This window comes from Chlorocebus sabaeus, chromosome 13 (assembly GCF_047675955.1).
Source record: "Chlorocebus sabaeus isolate Y175 chromosome 13, mChlSab1.0.hap1, whole genome shotgun sequence".
In the NCBI taxonomy this organism is placed as follows: domain Eukaryota; kingdom Metazoa; phylum Chordata; class Mammalia; order Primates; family Cercopithecidae; genus Chlorocebus; species Chlorocebus sabaeus.
The window spans coordinates 61,990,140-62,007,444 of NC_132916.1; the positions used below are offsets into that span (position 1 = coordinate 61,990,140).

Here is a 17,305-nt window from a genome sequence, read left to right on the forward strand (position 1 = left end):
GCCCCCTCGCAGCCCCGCGACCACAGTGTCCCAGGGAAGGTTTCAATGAAAACGCACGCTTGACGGCCCGAGCCTTCGCAGTTTGATTTCTGTGGGCCCCTTAAACGGGCACTGGGTACACGAGAGGCCCCAACTCTCTGCAGGGGCGGGGAGGGAAGGGCGCTCCCAACTCTCTGCAGGGGCGGGGAGTCTCGTAAGTTTTCCTACCGGAAAGCTGAAGATGCAGGCCACCTCCTTCCTGCACGGCCCCTCCCTTGGCCTAGTTCTTTCCAAAGACACTTCCCAGCTCTCGGGCGGCGGCTCCTCCACTCACTTCCTCCCTACACCTGAGGAGCCTGGACCCCGTGGGGCTGCATTTGGGAGGACAGACCCAGATGCCGCACGGCCGGGAGGGCGCCTGGCCCCGGTGTCCTCTCTTCACAGCTCCCTTTTCTCGGCTTCGGCCTGGAGCGGTGCGGGGAGGGGTGGTCCTGGGGTGGCCTCAGGCCTGTGGGCGCGGAGGGGCTGCTCGGGAGAGGTGCGCAGGGGAGGCCCCTGCAAACCAGAGACGGACTCCCTGGGCCAGGTCAGTCCCGGAAAAGCCTCCCTCCCCGGGCTGAGGCCGAGCCGCGAGGGGCATCTTCAGGCTTGCGAGTCTCCTCGGGGTCCTGGCCTCGAGGCCAGTCCCGAGTCCCCACGGCGGCCCAGGAGGGGAGCGAGCATCACAGAGAGGTCTCGGAGATTTCTAGTCTGGGTGAGGGGAGTTGGGAGCCCACCCTTAGCAGTCACTCCCGCTCCCCAGTGGCGGGTGGGAAAAGGGGAACAGAGGGCCCCGGAGTCTCTGGAAGGGACGTGGAACGCGAAGTTAAATGTTGGTGTCTGAGCGAGGTGCTGATGGGGCAGAGGGGGTTCCAGCGTCCTCTCGGAGGGAGGAGGCATTTGCAGTTTCTGCTGAATGCGTCAGTAGAGGCACAAAACCTTGCCCGACCTAGCAGCTGGGGAAAGAAAGAAGTTCAAGGGGACACAAGGCCCCCTACTGCTGGAGCGAGGAAACCCTGGGCTTGGCCCGCTCAGGCCGCTTCTCCCTGCCCGTTTGCGGGCTGTCAGCCTCAGCGGCCCCAGAAACAAAGATCTGGTATGCCCAGCCGACGCAGGTGTCATTTTCCCTTTCTAAGGGTCACTTTCTTCCGCCCTCTAAATTAGGTCATCGCCTGGGAAAGCGCCGAGAGGTTTCGAGTGTGGGCTTCTCAAGGTGTCTCTGCCCAGGAGGATTTCGCCATCCCTTTAAACGTAAGGCGGTGTGTAATCTGGAATAAAAGTATCGTCGTGGTGTTTCCAGATTGAATGAAAAACTAAACTTGCGAAATTTCGAGAAAGTGGAAAATTTACAACAAAAAAAAAATCCGACCGAAACCCATTTTCACCTTTGCGGTCATGAAATCTTGTTTCTGGAGTCGATAATTCGAGTGTTTAAAGGGAAGCCCAATGACAGTAAAAGCCGGCCTGCAAACTCACATGCCCAGCAGACCCACCTAGGCATCAAGGGAAGTGTCTTCCCCCAGGGTGAATGGAGATTGTTTCTTCCCGATAAACCCAGAAACCTCAGAAGACCTGGCTCCCAAATCACCTTCCTCACTGGGTTCCTGTCCTGTTCTTAAAGAAATCCTCTCTTCTGATCTTGAAGCCAAAAGAATTTTTGTAACCCAGTAAAGAGCTCTGCTCACTTAAGAGATCTTCTCAATGTTGAAAGTGGTGTCTATTTCCCATTTTAGTTGCAAATTTTGCCAGAGTTCCCTGTGCTCAAGCTTCCTTTTAGCTTATGTGAGTGGACATCACAGCTCTTTAAACTGACCACTGCTGTAACTCAAAGATTTCCTATCTCAGCAGGACAATCACAAAATCCACTACTGTCCTAGTGTAAACAGTATGGCTTTATTCCTTTCCATAACCCAATTTAAGCCTCAGCTTTAGAGAAGGCATGAGGCCCACCACTAGGCCAACCCTAAGGACCTGAGTGTTTCCCCAGAACCAGGCCTTTGGAAACAGGACTCAAAAGAAGCACGCGGCTAAGGAGAAAGTCGTTTTCCTGATTGATGAAACTTCTCCCTCCCCTCCCCTTTCTAAATAATAAACTCTGGGGAAAGGCTGGAGGGCTGCCTTGTGTTGGTTTCAAATAAATCTTCAATAGGTTCTTTCCTCACCCAGAGAAATGAATCACCCTTGGGAAACAGACGATTATTCCCCCATTTGTCTGCCTAAAACCAATGGAAACAAGCACCCTCCACTGTAGACCCTAACTTAGGTCTTTCTCCTGGCTGAGAGTGGGGTAGCGATGAGAAGGTAAAAAGGGATGGAGGGGGATGATTTGGATAGAAGAGAAACCCACAGAGATGCTCTCCCTGGCAAAGGCAGTACTAGGCAGGCATCAGGGACTCAAGAAACACAGGGCAAATGCAAATGCTTCTCAGACTTGCTCTCCTTGCTGGATTCTGGAAACAGACCACGGGCCTCCCCCCACTGGAGAGGAGCTTGGGCCTCAACCAATATCGAGGGGATGTTACAACTTATTCAGAAGCAAATCCTGGGGTATTGCATTTCAGAGTTCTGTTTTCCTCAGAGGGAAGTGGAGGCCTGTGTTGTTGGGGCTATCCTCACTACAGCTTGATTTATTGTCCCCTTTTAACAAATACACAAAACTTTCTGCTGGATTACTCCTGCTTATATAAACCATTTAAAAGTGTTATGGCCAGAGGTGAAAAGAAAAGTAGTTTATTAAAAAGACTCCTGTTTTAGCTGACTTTTATGTAGAAGATGCCCAATATATATGGCTAACCAGACCAGCAATCTTCTAAGGGAAGAAAGAAGGGAGGATTCTTGCTATAAATCTGCAAGTTGCTGAGACTTGGGCCGTGGTTTGACTCACCCGGAGCTCACCTTACAAAGCAGAGAAGCCTTCCCTTTCTCTGCAGGCCATGCTTCCGAGGGGGCAGGCAAGCAGGGTAAGTATTTTATTATTTTCTAGGACCACTCTTTGTCAACGTTTAAAATGTATACTAGAGTTTAACACGGGGGAAAAACACAAGTTCAATTTAAAGTGAAAAGAATTCAATTTAAAGTGGTTCATCCTTGTTTGTTGCCAACACAGTCATCATAGTGACACTCCACCTCTTATTTCCTGCCACTTTAAGTTTCTAGATTACTTTTTAAAATTCAGTTCTTGAGTTTATGAGGGTCTGATTGTTGCAGAGAAATAAGGAGCTCAAATAGCATAAGACTATGAATGTGGACAATGCCCCGCTTGAAGGACATTTAGTTCCAAAAATTAGCACCAATTTACCCATCGTGTTTACTTGTGCATAATCAGGGAAAACCTTTACATCTGCCCACCATCCAAATCCCTCACCCACACCCAGGTACACCTTACCTGGTCCACATGTTTCCTATACCACTACCCCCATCTGCTAAGATTTTAGGCAAAGGCAAAGTCACGATTTAAAGGTTCTTTTTTATTTGAAATCTCATCCAGAAACACTGGTTATTAATAAATATATCATAGTTATCAAGAATATATAAAAAATAAAGACAGGTATCGTCTTTGAGGCCCTAACAAAATATTTCAAGCAAATGTTCAGGAAAATAAAAACGGCACCCCTCCTAAAACCAGGATAAGTTTTCAAAGCTGATAATAGAGAGAGCCAACCCCGCATGCAGAATAACTGAGCCAGGGGGGGTGGGTGGGGCAAGCTACTAGAGGGAGCCCAAGCTTTTACAATGGCGGCCCCAGAACAGCAGAGGAAGGATCCGAATAAAGTTTGAAGGGGTGCGTATGGGAGAAGCGCGTGTGCGTGAGTGTGGGTCTTTGCACTCTGCCCCTTTTTTCATTTCACACAACCACAGACAGATATATGGAATACTTGGGATAATTCACTAATAAATCCTTGTTACAAGGAAAACGGCACCACGGCCTGCACAACATGTTTAGACAAGATTCGTTTAGAAGTGTGCATGCATTCTTTTGACCTACACTGCGTCGAAAGGAAAACTCACATAGGAGGTGTCATGCCCTGGACCGGAGTTGAGATTCAAAACTTGGGTCTTGATCTCTCTCTCTCTCTCTCTCTCTCTCTCTCTCCGTTGTCTCTAGAAAAACTATGGCGAGGACAGAGACAATCATAATCGCATCAATCTCAAGAAAATATTTACATTTGTTTTGCACAAAAGGGATGGCTGTCTTTTTCCAAAGCGAGAACACAGAGTCAGAGAAAACCGACTCAAAAGTCCCTTCGCAAGTTTTTAACTACACCGATCCCATCTTTATACAACAAATGCAGTTTTGACAAGACCGTATGGCAGGGAGAAATACTGGCGCGGCATGGGGAAAAGAAGCATGCATGCAAAACACACGACGTCCGGTTCGAGTCCCCCTTTGCTACCACCTAGAAATTGCAGTTTGATTTTGGTCCTTTCCCTCCGGGGATCAAGTGGAGTCTGAGATCTCTCAGACAGCGTGGGAGGCTGCGGGCCCCGGAGCCCGCCCTCCTGTGGGCCGAGCTCGCAGCTTCCCTCTTCCCTCCCGGCCCGGCACCGCTGCCCCTCCCGCCGCTCTCCCTTCTCCTCGGCAGCCGGGCCCGCCCGCTGCTCACTTGAGCAAGTCCTTGGACTCGGCCGACAGCCGGGCCATGTTGGCGGTGGAGAGAGCGGACAGGTGCGGAGGCGGCGGCATCTGGCAGATGGTGCAGGGGCAAGGCAGACCAGCCCAGTGCTGGAAGCCGCTGCCCAGCTGCAGCGCGGGCGGCGTGGAGGGCGCCTTGAGCAGCGAGTGGGGAGGCCGGATGGTGCCGATGGCGGGAAGTGAGGCGGCGGACAGCGGTGACGAGGCGTTGCCGGATGAGAGCGCGCCGCCCAGGATGGGGTGCACAGGGTGCACTGCGTTGGCCGCGTGCGCGGGGTGGCCGGCCGAGTGGCCCACGGTCCCGCAGTGAAAGGCCGAGTGGTGGCCACCATAGATCTCTCCAACCAGCCTCTTCATCTCCTCCAGGGAGCTGGTGAGCATGAGAATGTAGTTTCTGGCAAGCAGGAGGGTGGCGATCTTGGAGAGCTTGCGCACCGAGGGCCCGTGTGCGTAGGGCATGACTTCGCGCAGCCCGTCCATGGCGAGGTTCAGGTCGTGCATCCGCTTGCGTTCGCGTCCGTTGATCTTCAGCCGCAACTGCTGTAGGTCCTGCTCCGACAGCTGCTTCTTGATTTTGTACTTGCTGCTTTCTCCCGCGGCCTTGGCGCCAGCCCGCGAGAGGCTTTCCCCGGACATCTTCTGCATCATATCGCCCTGCGTGGACGAGACCGAGTTGAGACGGCTCTCCTGGTGGTGGTGGTGGTGGCGGTGGTGGTGGTCCCTCAGGTACATCTCGTCCATGTCCGGAGATGAAGCTCTGCTGGAGACAGAGCTCGAATCAGAATTCATTTTATTAGAGGGGATGCGGCCCTACCGTGGGGAGGCTTTAGGCGGGAAATTAAAGAAAATCTTGAATTAAAAAAAAAAAAAATCTGCACAGCCCAGGAACCCACTTCTCAGCGGCAAGACGTGAGAAGAAAAGCTGAGATGCTGCTTTTCCCCACCTCTCTCCCTCCCACGCCCCTCTCTGGTTAGGTTGCTTCCTGGACAGCTAGTTGGTGTGTGCTTGAACTAACCTCACGCTGAAAAAGAGGGGCTTTTATAGAGCTGCGGCGGAGAAAAGAGACAAAAGGAACCCTCCTATCTATCCTGGGCTGGTTAGGATGACGTGCCATCATTCAGGGCGGTGCGCTTTGCTGTCCCATTTAGCAAGGATTCCTATTCATATTCATTGCGGGGCCGCCCTGGGACACCTCTGCTTCGAACCGCTAGGAGCCCCCAGGCACAAAACCCTCTGATTGACACACTCACCGCTCCAGCTCACGCCTTCCTGATTTTTTTTTTTTTTTAACTTTCTTCCACCCCACCCCCCTTCCCAATTTCTCTAACCAAATCACACATCGGGAACGGAAGGAAGGGAAGAGAACGTGGCCAGGCGGTTGGTGGAGGTTCCTCTGGGTTTGGAGAGAGGAATTGAAACATTCGCTCTCCTTCCTTTCCTGGCTGCTCCCAAGTTTAGAGAAATATGCGCAAAAATAGGTCCCGTTGGAAAGGTTTGAGGGACAGAGGTGCTGTTGGAGGGCAGGTGCTGTCAGCGGGGACTGGGGATGGTGGGAAGACTGCATGCCGACGTTCTCTGTCTCAAGATTTTTTTTTCATTAGATCTCTTTTCCTAAACACTTCCATTCTGTCAATTTTGTTTATTGAGCCCTTCTGGTGTGGTTTCAACGGGATGTCCATGTTTGGTGATGGCTTTGCCCCTGACAGTATTGTGGCGGAGAGGTCTCTTAGTTTCTTTGTCCTCTCGTTTTAAAACATGGATTACTGAAAGAATTTCAGTTTTGCACAGTTCTTTAACTTCCTAGACCAAAAAGTGAGGAAAAAAAAAAAAAGAATGTTAATGTCACAAGAAAAGCAACTTGGGAGGCTGGGAAGGAAAAGGAGCCAAGGAGGCAGAGAGAGAGATTGTTAGGACTTGTAAAGGTTCCTGAGAGCTCCAGAGAGATTTTTCCCGCTCCAGGCTTCCTGGACCTTGGCGCTGGCGGAAAATTGTGGGACCGTCCGGGCCCAAAGCTCCGCCGGGCCTCCTCTGGCCGCTGTGTTGATGTGCCCCGAGCTCCGGGAACTCAGCGGCACCCCGGCCTGCGCTGGTGGGTCCACCAGGCTGGGGCCGCCGTATGGCGTCGGACAGGGAAATCAGAAGCTCGTAATAAACAATCTGATGTCGGGGTGAGGGGCCTGTGGGCAAAGAAGCACGGGGGAAGGGAAACAACGAAGGGACCTAGAGAGCCCCTTGCGCTTGCCTGGGCGCTGTGGTTCAGTGCGGAGTCGTCTCTGGGAATAAAGAGGAGCCCGGAGTTTGGAGCCTTCGGTGCGAGTGCAGAGGTGGGCGTAGATATTTCTTCCCCCTTGCTGTGTTTTTGTCGATCAAGACTTTAGCTCAGCAGCACGAGGGGTGGGAAGGCAGAAATCCGGGGAAGAGAGAGAGAGCCCCAGGAGTGGTTTCTAGAAGAACCCGGACACCGCCCCTCTCCGGGCTTGGAGAAACGAGAGACAAACGCTAGCTAATGACTGAGAGTCTCGGCGGAAGTGTGAAATCGAATCAATCCTGGAACCTCGGGCACTTGGGGCCTCTTGAGCCGCTGAGTCACTTCGAAGAACAGGAGTCCCCCCTTTCCCTTGACTCTAACCGAGCGGTCAGTGGGAAAGGGATGCGCGCCCAGGTCCGGAGTTTGCACGCTCTGACGCTGTGCCCCACTGACAGTCACGCTGCGAAGGCAGCTCTGGCAATGCCAGCCGGATGGGCAGACACAACATTGGCATCGATGCTTCTGCTACACCGAATTTTGCTTTTCTGTAATGGGGAAAAAATGGCCAACAGCGCTTCGTCAAGGCCAGAACGTTAGTGCTCTTGAAGATTGGACAAGAGCCTCTTCTCCTACCACTCCACCTCGGAGGAAGGAAAGTTTCTTAATTCAAACGGATTAGATTGGATATGGAAAGACTGATGTCCAAAAGCAATCCTAGTACCAAGCATAAAGAATGTTTCTTAATTCAACAGACTCGCCAATAAGATAGTGACATACACCATACACTAAGTCTTCCTGGTTATTTTAAAAAAGGTGGGGAGGGGGTAAGTGTTCCAGAACTTTTGCAGTCCCAGGTGATGGGAGGGAGCTAGTAGCTAGTCCTAACGACAACCTTCTGCGACTCCCCTGCTGATCAAATGGGGTGAGGAGAGAGAGGCGGACGGGGTAGGACAATGGGAGGGAGCACTGGACTGGACGAAGGGCAGCTTCCCCGCCCTGCGGACGGTGGACAGATCCGGCCCCCCGCAGTCCTCCCGAGCACCTCCCTGACCCTAGGTCACCGTCGGCGTCTGTTTTTCTCACACCCAAACTGAAAACGCTGCACTTGAGTTTTGATTAGGGGAAATAGCAAAGTCTGGTCAGAGCAGAAGGGTTGCAAATGAAGAAGTGGAAAAATCATGTTGCTACAAGATAATTTACCTTTTTGAAAACGTCTTAATTTTCTCAGCGGACAATGTAAATACAGTTTTAAATCTCCCCCAAATTGGCAAAGAAGGTGTCAAGGGAAAAAAAAAAAAAAGGAGGGTAGAGCAGCCCTCAAAATACAAGCTTGCGGGGCTGGAAGACTGGGGCCAGGGTTCCGGGAGTCCAAACCAGAAGCCACTCTCCTTCAGCACAGCCTTTCAGCAAGAGGGGGGCCGACGCCGGCCGCAGCCGGTTCCGAGGGCTGCGCTGGGCCGGGAAGGGGCGACTGGGCCTTCGCCCGAACAGACCAAGACCTTCCCTTCTTTCTTCCCTAAGGGTTTTCAGCTCCAGGAACAGAGGTGCCTGAAATGGGAGTCTGCAGGGACCAGGCCGGGACTCCCTCTCTCCCAGGCCCGGACGCGGCGCGCCCTCCTCTCCTCGGTCACCCTCTCTTTCCCGAAGATCCATAATGTGTGAGTGCAGGATGGTCCAATGTTCAGGGCCTCGGCCCAGTAAGTACTTTTAGAGGCTAGTTCTCCCACTTCCCATCCGTTGCGGGGATTGACAACCAGACGAGGGGAGTGAGTAAAGGTGCCACAACTTTGCTTCCCATAAAATGGGTTAATACTCGCTGGGGCCCAAAAGGCTGAGGCGCTCGGCGCGCCTTGCCTTGTGGAGTCTCTTTTCGACCCCCACCACCGCAGCTCAGTTCCTCGGATTGAGCCCTCAACCCGAGAAGCAGCAGGCCCGGAGCTCAGGCGGGCGAGCACACAGATTTCTTTCTGAGGGCTGACTACCATCGCCCACCCGAGACTTTTGCGGAACGGGAGAGGAAAGGAGTCGCCGCCCGGCCAAGGCTGCAGCCAGAGACAACCGTGACCTTGGCCCTCGCCAGGACCCCTTTCAGAGGGCTCAGACCGGCGGGGAGCCGGAGCGAGCGACCCTGCAGTGGCGCGGACTGTGCTCTCCCGGGCCACACCCCGCGCCCTCGCGGCTGGGGAGGGCTGCGCGGCGGAGGCGGGGGTCCTTCTCCGGCAACAGGTGCGTCCCAAGGCAGGCAGGCTACTTCCCTCTAAGCCCGTCTTGACTCTGAGAAGAGCCTGGAGTTTCTCAGCCTTCCTATGACATATGAAAACAGCGGGTTGGCGCGTGGACCGGGTCAGAAGAGCCGTCCTGCTGTCCCCGCGCGCCCGGGGCTCTCGGTGGGGACCGCGCACTTGGGAAGTTGTTCGGCTGTGCTCAACACCCGGCTGTGCCTCCCAGATCACCAGTGATCGTCTCTTACCTGATACCCAGTGAGCGCCGCTCGGTGCCCGACGCCCACTGCTCTGCAGCCTTAGCCACCGAGTTCCTCTCCAGCAGCTGCCGGCTCTGCCTGAGGCCGCGGCGATTTTGGCTCAGGAGCGAACCCCCACCCCCACCCCCGCAAGAGTCCAGTAGCAAATGTCGCCGGCTGACCTGCCGAAGAGCTACTGTGAGAGGCAGGTCAATCAGCAACGTCCAGGGGCTTCTCTCGCTCATCAAGCCGCAAACTTGACCAGCAGAAACTTTGGCCGAGACTGAAAGGCGGGAGGCTGCCCTGTGGGCTTCACCTTTCAACCCAACCACCCTCCAAGACAAAACAGAACAAAAAAAGGAAGCCTAAACATTTCTAACTATATCCCTCATGTGCAAGCAAGGAATAGCCTAAAAATTAGTTGACTTCGCGGAGAAACTTCTGAAAAAGTGCATTCTTTAGCAGAGTAAAACAATAACTTCACAACAATAGCAGTGGGGGTCCGGTCACCAGGGCTGTTAGGTTGATCAAAGAAGCCAGTATCAAAAAGGAAAATAAATAAATAAAAAAGACCAAAAAAATTAAATATCAACATAAATCACAGTCAAGCAGGAATAATCTCTTCCTGCAGCAGCGCATCCCGAGTGATAGCTTAGGGTACAGAACCCTGAGCCCCTGCATTGGGAGATGCCAAAATCTAAATTCCAACAATTAAATAAGTGACACAAGGGCCAGAGAAGATGGATCTGGACAGACTGACTAAAGCGATTCCATCTTCCGGGTTTCCCTATATTTTAAATAACATCTTAAAAACTTACTGATCTGTCCAGTCTTCCTCCTCATCTTTTTAAAATCCAGTTTTCATACAGGGAAAATAGCAGAAGTGGAAGGGCAGTGGAATTTTATGAGCTGGTAGTAACTGCTTTTCACAATATTGGATGTGAGACTGGAAGATGCCAGGCAGTCCCAGAATAGCACAAAATGATGAGGTGCTAATTATGTGAATATATAGACAAGTTAATACACTGGCAGAACTAGAAGTTTGATTTTAATGATGCATAAGCAGCAAGGCTGGCTAGAACTTACAAATTCATTATAATTATTTAAAGACTCATGAAAGTCAAAGGAGATATGAAGTTCTGGGCTTCATTTACAGGATTTTACTCAATTAGTGAGCATCCTTCAGTACTCTTTTTTTTTTTTTTCCTTTCTGGTAACATCTGCTCAATTGCCAAAACCTCAACTGAGTTTTCTTCCTGTAGAAAGTCAATAAACAGAAAACATTTTTTTGCCTTAAGATTGAAATGTTTGGGTTGATTTAAATATCACTGGCGATCAATTACATAAACTGATGAGTTATATTAAAATTTGCATACTTATACGCACATTCTTGGCATGTGCCCTGACAGTCTGGATTTGTGGCTCCATTAATACCAATACTTTAAGAACTACTAAGCAGATGATTTCTTAATAGTATTTTATTGTTATTAACTTATTCTTTTATGAATTGATAGTTACACTCACTGTATACAATTTGATTCTCAATATAAAAGCACAGAATGCTAATTCTACTTTTTGCTTATGGTTATTGGATCATCTCCTGGCTATATTCTATTAAGTAGTTAAGCACATATTGCTGTATTATTGCTGAAGTGCTTAAGGAATTTAGTTTTATTTTAGAGATGGTTACCTTATGTAGCATATGCATCCTCATCTTGACTTCAGTTATATTCAGATTTATACACACACAAAGTATATAAGTAGATACCACAAAGAGATTAGAATATAGGTATAGAATCTAACTATAAAGGAACAGCAGGTTAAAGAAATGTTTACACTTATGACAACAATTTATTACACTGCCTTTTTATTATAGGTACCTATACATGCAAGTTCTGAAATTGATATGTATATTAGCATAGAGTCAAATACATTAAAATATTTCTTCAAAGTCTTTGGGTTCTAAACAAAACAAATTATTTTCAGATGCTGTCTAATGAAGACAATGGAAAACACGTTAAATGCCTTTTATAAGTAACGTTGGATTTGAAATCTTCTCACATTGGCTTGACTTCTAACAAATATAGATTTACAAATGTTATTTTGAGAAAATTATAGATAGGATTCTGCTACTGAATCTTGAAAAATAAAAATGGCAATTTTCTAAAATCAGTCTTTCAATGGCTGATTCATTTTATCACCATCTGTGGTATGGACCAGGTGGATTTTGCTTCATCATTTCTGAAAACAAATGAAAATGTAATAAATTGTACTCTCTTATTAGTCCATTGTATTTTTCCATCTATAGATATGTTTTTTGTTTGCATAACACCAACAGTCGGAACGTAAATGATGTAAAATCCAATTATCACTGTTTACAATATTGGCTAAATTTTCATTTTCATTTTTACATCATATTATAATATATACTAAAATTAAAATAATTGCCCAGGTAATTTAAGTCTTAGGTCCTGTTTTTCTTTTATTTTGCAGGGCAAAGGGGAGGAGGAAGGTAGGGAGAGAGGAGGCAGACTGGAAACAAATTGTCACTTAACATTTCTAGATATTTATCATTTTATATTTTACTTGCAGACCAGGCTGAGTCTCCTGTTTAACAATTGAAATATATTCTCAACAGTACTATCAAGAACTGTTAGTAAAAGCTTCTTATAAATTTGAGATATGTCAATTTTTAGAACAAAATAATAATGAAAATTAATACATAACATGATATCATTTAAGGTATTAATGAAAGAAAGTTGATAATTTTCCAGGTCTTTTTTTTCTAGTAATTGTGATCGTTCTACCCTATAATGCTTGATAATAAAGAAATATAAATAGCAGAATACTGGAGCATTTGTCCACAGAAGTGAATATTTCAATTAGATAACCTTAAAAGAACTTTGTTTTTTTCTTCATTTTATTATGGCAAGTGTAATACATTTGAGTAGACTTTTAGAAAAATAAAACTTTATAATGAGGGTGAAAAGAAAGAAGGGGGAATAGAAAACACTATGCACGCATCCTTAGTTCGTATTATATAAACTTAATCCTACCCTTAAGTGTGTTTTATGGAGTTGTTTGTGCGAAAGTACTCGCAAAATATATGTTAACTTTATAGATGCATGGAAATTGTAATGTTGATTCTAACATTTTAATAAAGAACCCATTTGTGGCTGTTTTCCAAAGATAAATGTATAGCAAGTTTGTCAATCATGTTTAAATATCCTATGGACTCCGTAGCACTGTCATTCACCATTCATACACTCTCCAATATGTTGAACTAGTCAAATTGCCTGCGATAAAGCTGTGAGAAGAATGAAAACACTGAATAATCCTTCAGGGATGGTACTCCTGAGTATAAGGATGACTCAGAAACTGTGCTGCAGAGGCAAAGTGAAAAACTGAGAATACCATCAGACTGAAACCCTGCTAGAAATAGAATCAGAATAAAAGAAATAAAATCGAAGAAATAGAATAGAATAGAAATAGAATTTTAAAAGTGAATACTGTGGATAGCCTAGTGTTGTTGAACAGTGTTCTCAAATAAGTTCTTAATTTCCTCTGTTGCTAAAAAGAAAAAAGAAAGCTTCACCTCTATATTGAGGGATAATTCAAGTGGCCCCATAGTTGTTCATAATGTAACAAGCATCTACTTAAATAAGAATGCAATACTAGAAATCTGTATTCAGAAAAAGACAACTCTCATTTGACTGACAGAGATTGCTAAGCCTATTATTAATTATTTCCAGAGAAAAACTTGTTTTCTCTGGGGAAAGCTTTTACATGTGATTTATTTGCATGAGAGGAAATCAGATGCTGTTATGTGTATAATTTCAAGTATACTCGCTACAATTGTTCTATCTCTTCACCTGCATCAAAGTTTTACCTCTCATGAAAGTAAAGCAGGGGATAATAGCTCTTTTGCTCCCATTAGACTTATTAATTGAAGTAATTGCATTAAATGAGAGATAATGCCTTTTGGGAAGGTAATGCCAAGAACAGACACCCAATAGCAAAGTGTTGCCAAAGGTATGGGAGGAAAGATATGGGCCAAGAGCATATAACCAACTCAACTCAAAAGTTTAAGTAGCTGTAGAAACTAAAAACTAGTGAGCATAGGCATACGTAACTTGGAGTTGTAAACCTTTTAAAGATAGGTCTATAGTAACAAGGGTACAGTTCCTCTCTCTGGTTGTGGTGCCCCACATGTCCCTGTTTAGGAAAGACACCAATAACAATGAGAACAAAATTAACATCAGCACAAAAATATTGCATATGTTTATTTAATAAGTTGTCTGCTGGCTAAAGCTTACAAATACCCTGGGATCATAGAAAAGATGAACTCTTGGAGAGATATAAACTATTTTTTTGTTTTGATAACTCCTATGTTGTAAACATAAAGATGTCACTTCCGCACTGGAGGAGCACCCTCCCTATGGTATGAAGTGCAGAGGCAGATATTAGAGAAAGAAAGACTTCACAACCCATCAGAATTTCCAGATAGGATTTGCTAGTTACTAGGTATGCACACTTTCACAAGTTTCTTGCCATTTCTGAATCTTTGCTTTGTCATCTGCACAATGAAAGTAATGATACTTGTGACATATACCATTGTTAGGATTAAATAAAAGAGTTTTGCAAGGTATTTGTAAGCTATTCACCTAGGTGGATAAGACATAAATTTCAGGAGCAAAATTTTAAAACACTTAATAAAAAATAAATTTATTTATAATCTTGAAATAGAGATGGATTTCTTCAATTAGGCAAAACCAGAACTATCTATAAGAGAAAAAGATTGATGAGTGTGACTACATAAAATAATGATACTTTATCAAAACACACTGAAAGACTGTGAATAGTGAATAGTTATTTTTAAACCGGGAAAAGATCTTTGTAGTGCAACAGTATTCCATATGCCTTTCTAGTAGGAATATAAACTGTCATAGCCAGTTTGGAAAACAAGTTGACATTATCTTGTAAAATTTAACATTCATGTACTATATGACCCAGAAATTCTACTCCTAGGTTGTACGCCTCCGCATCAAACTCTTGAATCTATATACCTAAAGACATATACTGCAATAGAATGTTCATAGTATCACTATTCACAATAACAAATAGTTGTTGACAGGCAAACACATAAGTAAATTAAAGTACATGCACAGAATTATTCAGCAGATTAAGTGAATGAACCATAGCTCCATGCAAAAATATGAATAAATCCTATTAAGAAAAACTTAAGAGAAATAATGAGAGTCCCAAAAGGTTACATGGAGAATGATAACAAATTTTGTAAGGTTAAAAGCAACTAAAACAAAGCAATATGCTTATTAATATATTACTGTATTAGTCCATTCCCATGCTGCTATGAAGACATAATGAGGCTGGATAATTTATAAAGAGATTTAATTGATTCACAGTTCTGCTGGGGAGGCCTCAGGAAACTTGCAATCATGGTGGAAGGTATCTCTTCACAGGGCGGCAGGAGAGGGAATGAGCGCAAGCAGGAGAAATGCCAGACGCATATAGAACGATCAGATATTGTGAGATTCACTAATTATCACAAGAACAGCATGGGGGAAACCGGCTCCATAATTCAAGTGCCTCCACCTGGTCCTGCCCTTGACACATGAGGATTATGAGAGAATTACAATTTAAGGTGAGATTTGGGTGGGGACACACAGTTAAACTGTATAATGCATATTAAGCATATACTTAACATACTCATTAAGATTACACAGAGAAGTGGAAAAGCTACATTTAAAAAAGGGAAAAGGCAAGCAAGGAAGAGAAGAATTGGCATAGATTCAGGATAGGAGCTACTTCAAGTAAAGGAGGAGGGGTATAGGAGGGGAGAGAACCACACAGAGTTACAAAAGTTAAAATCAGTGCTTCAGTTTCTGGATTGGGATGGGCGTTCACAGGTGTTCATTATATTATTCAAAATAGGCACAAACATGAATGGACCAATGATAAAAGTACTTTCTAGGGCCGAGTGCATTGACTCATGCCTGTAATCCCAGCACTTTGGGAGGACAAGGTGGGCGGATCACGAGGTCAGGAGTTCAAGACCAGTCTGGCCAATATGGTGAAACCCCGTCTCTATTAAAAATACAAAAATTAGCCCAGCATGGTGGCGCCCTTCTGTAATCTCAGCTGCTCAGGAGTCTGAGGCAAGAGAGTTGCTTGAACCCGAGAGGTGGAGGTTGCAGTGAGCCAAGGTCGCGTCACTGCACTCCAGCCTGGGCAACAGAGCGAAATTCCATCTCAGAAAGAAAAAAAAAAAAAGGAAGGGGGAGTCTAATATGTGTCCACTTGTAAAATAATCAATGAAATGAAGACAACTCTTTATTGTCTCCAATTAGATAGAGGATAGAAGTTGAAAAAGCTAATCCATCATACCCACCACAGTTTACTCCTTTGGTTATTGGTGTCTTTCCAATAACCAAAGTAACAGATGGTGTAACAGAGACTGATAGCAGGCTACCAAAACCTTATCACCCCTGCCTAGCTTCCAGATGTTCTTACTCTTAGAAGTAGCCATGTGACTAAGTTATTGGTGATGGATGTGAGTGGAAGTTCTAAGCAGTCTAGGAGTTAAGACATAGGACATGACTCTTTCACATTTTCTTCCTTCTGTCTACTGTCTGATCACACTTGAACCATGAAGATAATGAAGACACCCTAGGTCTTTGGAAAACAATAACTTAGATTCTAGTCTCCCCCCTTACAGTGTAGAGCCTTAAAGGCTTGGACTTTTACTGTTGAAACTATCACATGGACAAGAATGAAATTTCTTTGTTCTGTAAGTCATTTTATTTTTGGCTTTCTTCATTACAGCAACCTTGCCTATGTAACAATCTTATCCTATTTTATTTATTGTTTTCTTTTGTTTTTTTTTTTAAAGTAATCCTACCTTATGTAAATATACATCAAACCTTTTCAAGTGGGTCACTAAATATAATAATGAGACATACTAGATGGACTAAATCATGTCAGAGAGCTAAAGAATCTAGGCAAATGTGAACTTCTGCCTTTTCCACAAACGTGGACTTCTGCCTTTTTCAGGTGAAAGTAAACTGTGTTCTCTGCTTAGTAGGATTAAAAAAAAATTACAAAATTGATAACCATTATTAAGGCCAGCAGAAAGGTCACACTGTTGTGCTACTATAAGATATAACATGTGGAAATGGTTATACTTCCAAGAAGTTTGGCAAAGTCATTCTGGTCCTGAGTGTGAAGTAGTCTGCAGATGACTAGGTTTAAGGCTTGGCACCAATAAGCACTCTGAATAAAATGTGAGTAGCACATATACCCTACTATGATTAGTTTGTGACATATTGTCAACAAACCTTAGCAGAAAGAGGCAGGCTGAGGAATGTTTGGTGAACATGGCTTCTTTTGTCTCCTCTCTTCTTCACAGGCGACATGCTAAGATTGGTGGTGATGATATTCAGCTTGTACAGGGAAGGGCCCTTGTCCTGTCTTTAAGCCCCAAGCAGAGGTTTACTTAGTCTCATGCATTTGACCACAGCACCTTGAAACTTCAGGATATTGATGTGATGTGCATTGTTTCATATTGCACCTAATATCTGGGTTTTGGATCCAGTTTCTTACTGGACTACCAGTATCATCTTGACACAATGTTCACAGGTTATTTCATAAGGATTAGAAATAACTCATTCACTAAAAAGTATTTATTAGGCAACTGCATCATGCCAGGTATTATTATAGGCACAGAGAGTTTTGAAATGAACAAAATAACCTCATATTCCTTCCCTTGAATTATAAGGGAAACACATAAATGAGCAAAATGCACATTATATCAGATGGTGACAACTGTTACAGAAAAAAATAAGGAAGGAAGGAAGGAAATAGTGGGTACTGAGGGAGGAGAAATGGGATGCTGGTAGTGGCAACAGCAAATAACGTAGAGAAAGA

General features: G+C 45.4%; 1 protein-coding gene across 1 annotated transcript; it reads right to left on the reverse strand.

Moving 5' to 3' along the window:
* Nucleotides 1-3,465: 3,465 nt before the first annotated feature.
* Nucleotides 3,466-5,664, reverse strand: OLIG3 (oligodendrocyte transcription factor 3). Its single transcript, XM_008006884.3, has one exon. The coding sequence runs from the start codon at nt 5,438-5,440 to the stop codon at nt 4,619-4,621; it is 822 nt and encodes a 273-aa protein (XP_008005075.2). The 5' UTR covers nt 5,441-5,664; the 3' UTR covers nt 3,466-4,618.
* Between the last annotated feature and the right edge of the window lie 11,641 nt (nt 5,665-17,305).

Coding starts and splice junctions, on each gene's coding strand:
- OLIG3 (XM_008006884.3), bottom strand. CDS start 5,440: ATGAATTCTGATTCGAGCTCTGTCTCCAGCAGAGCTTCATCTCCGGAC.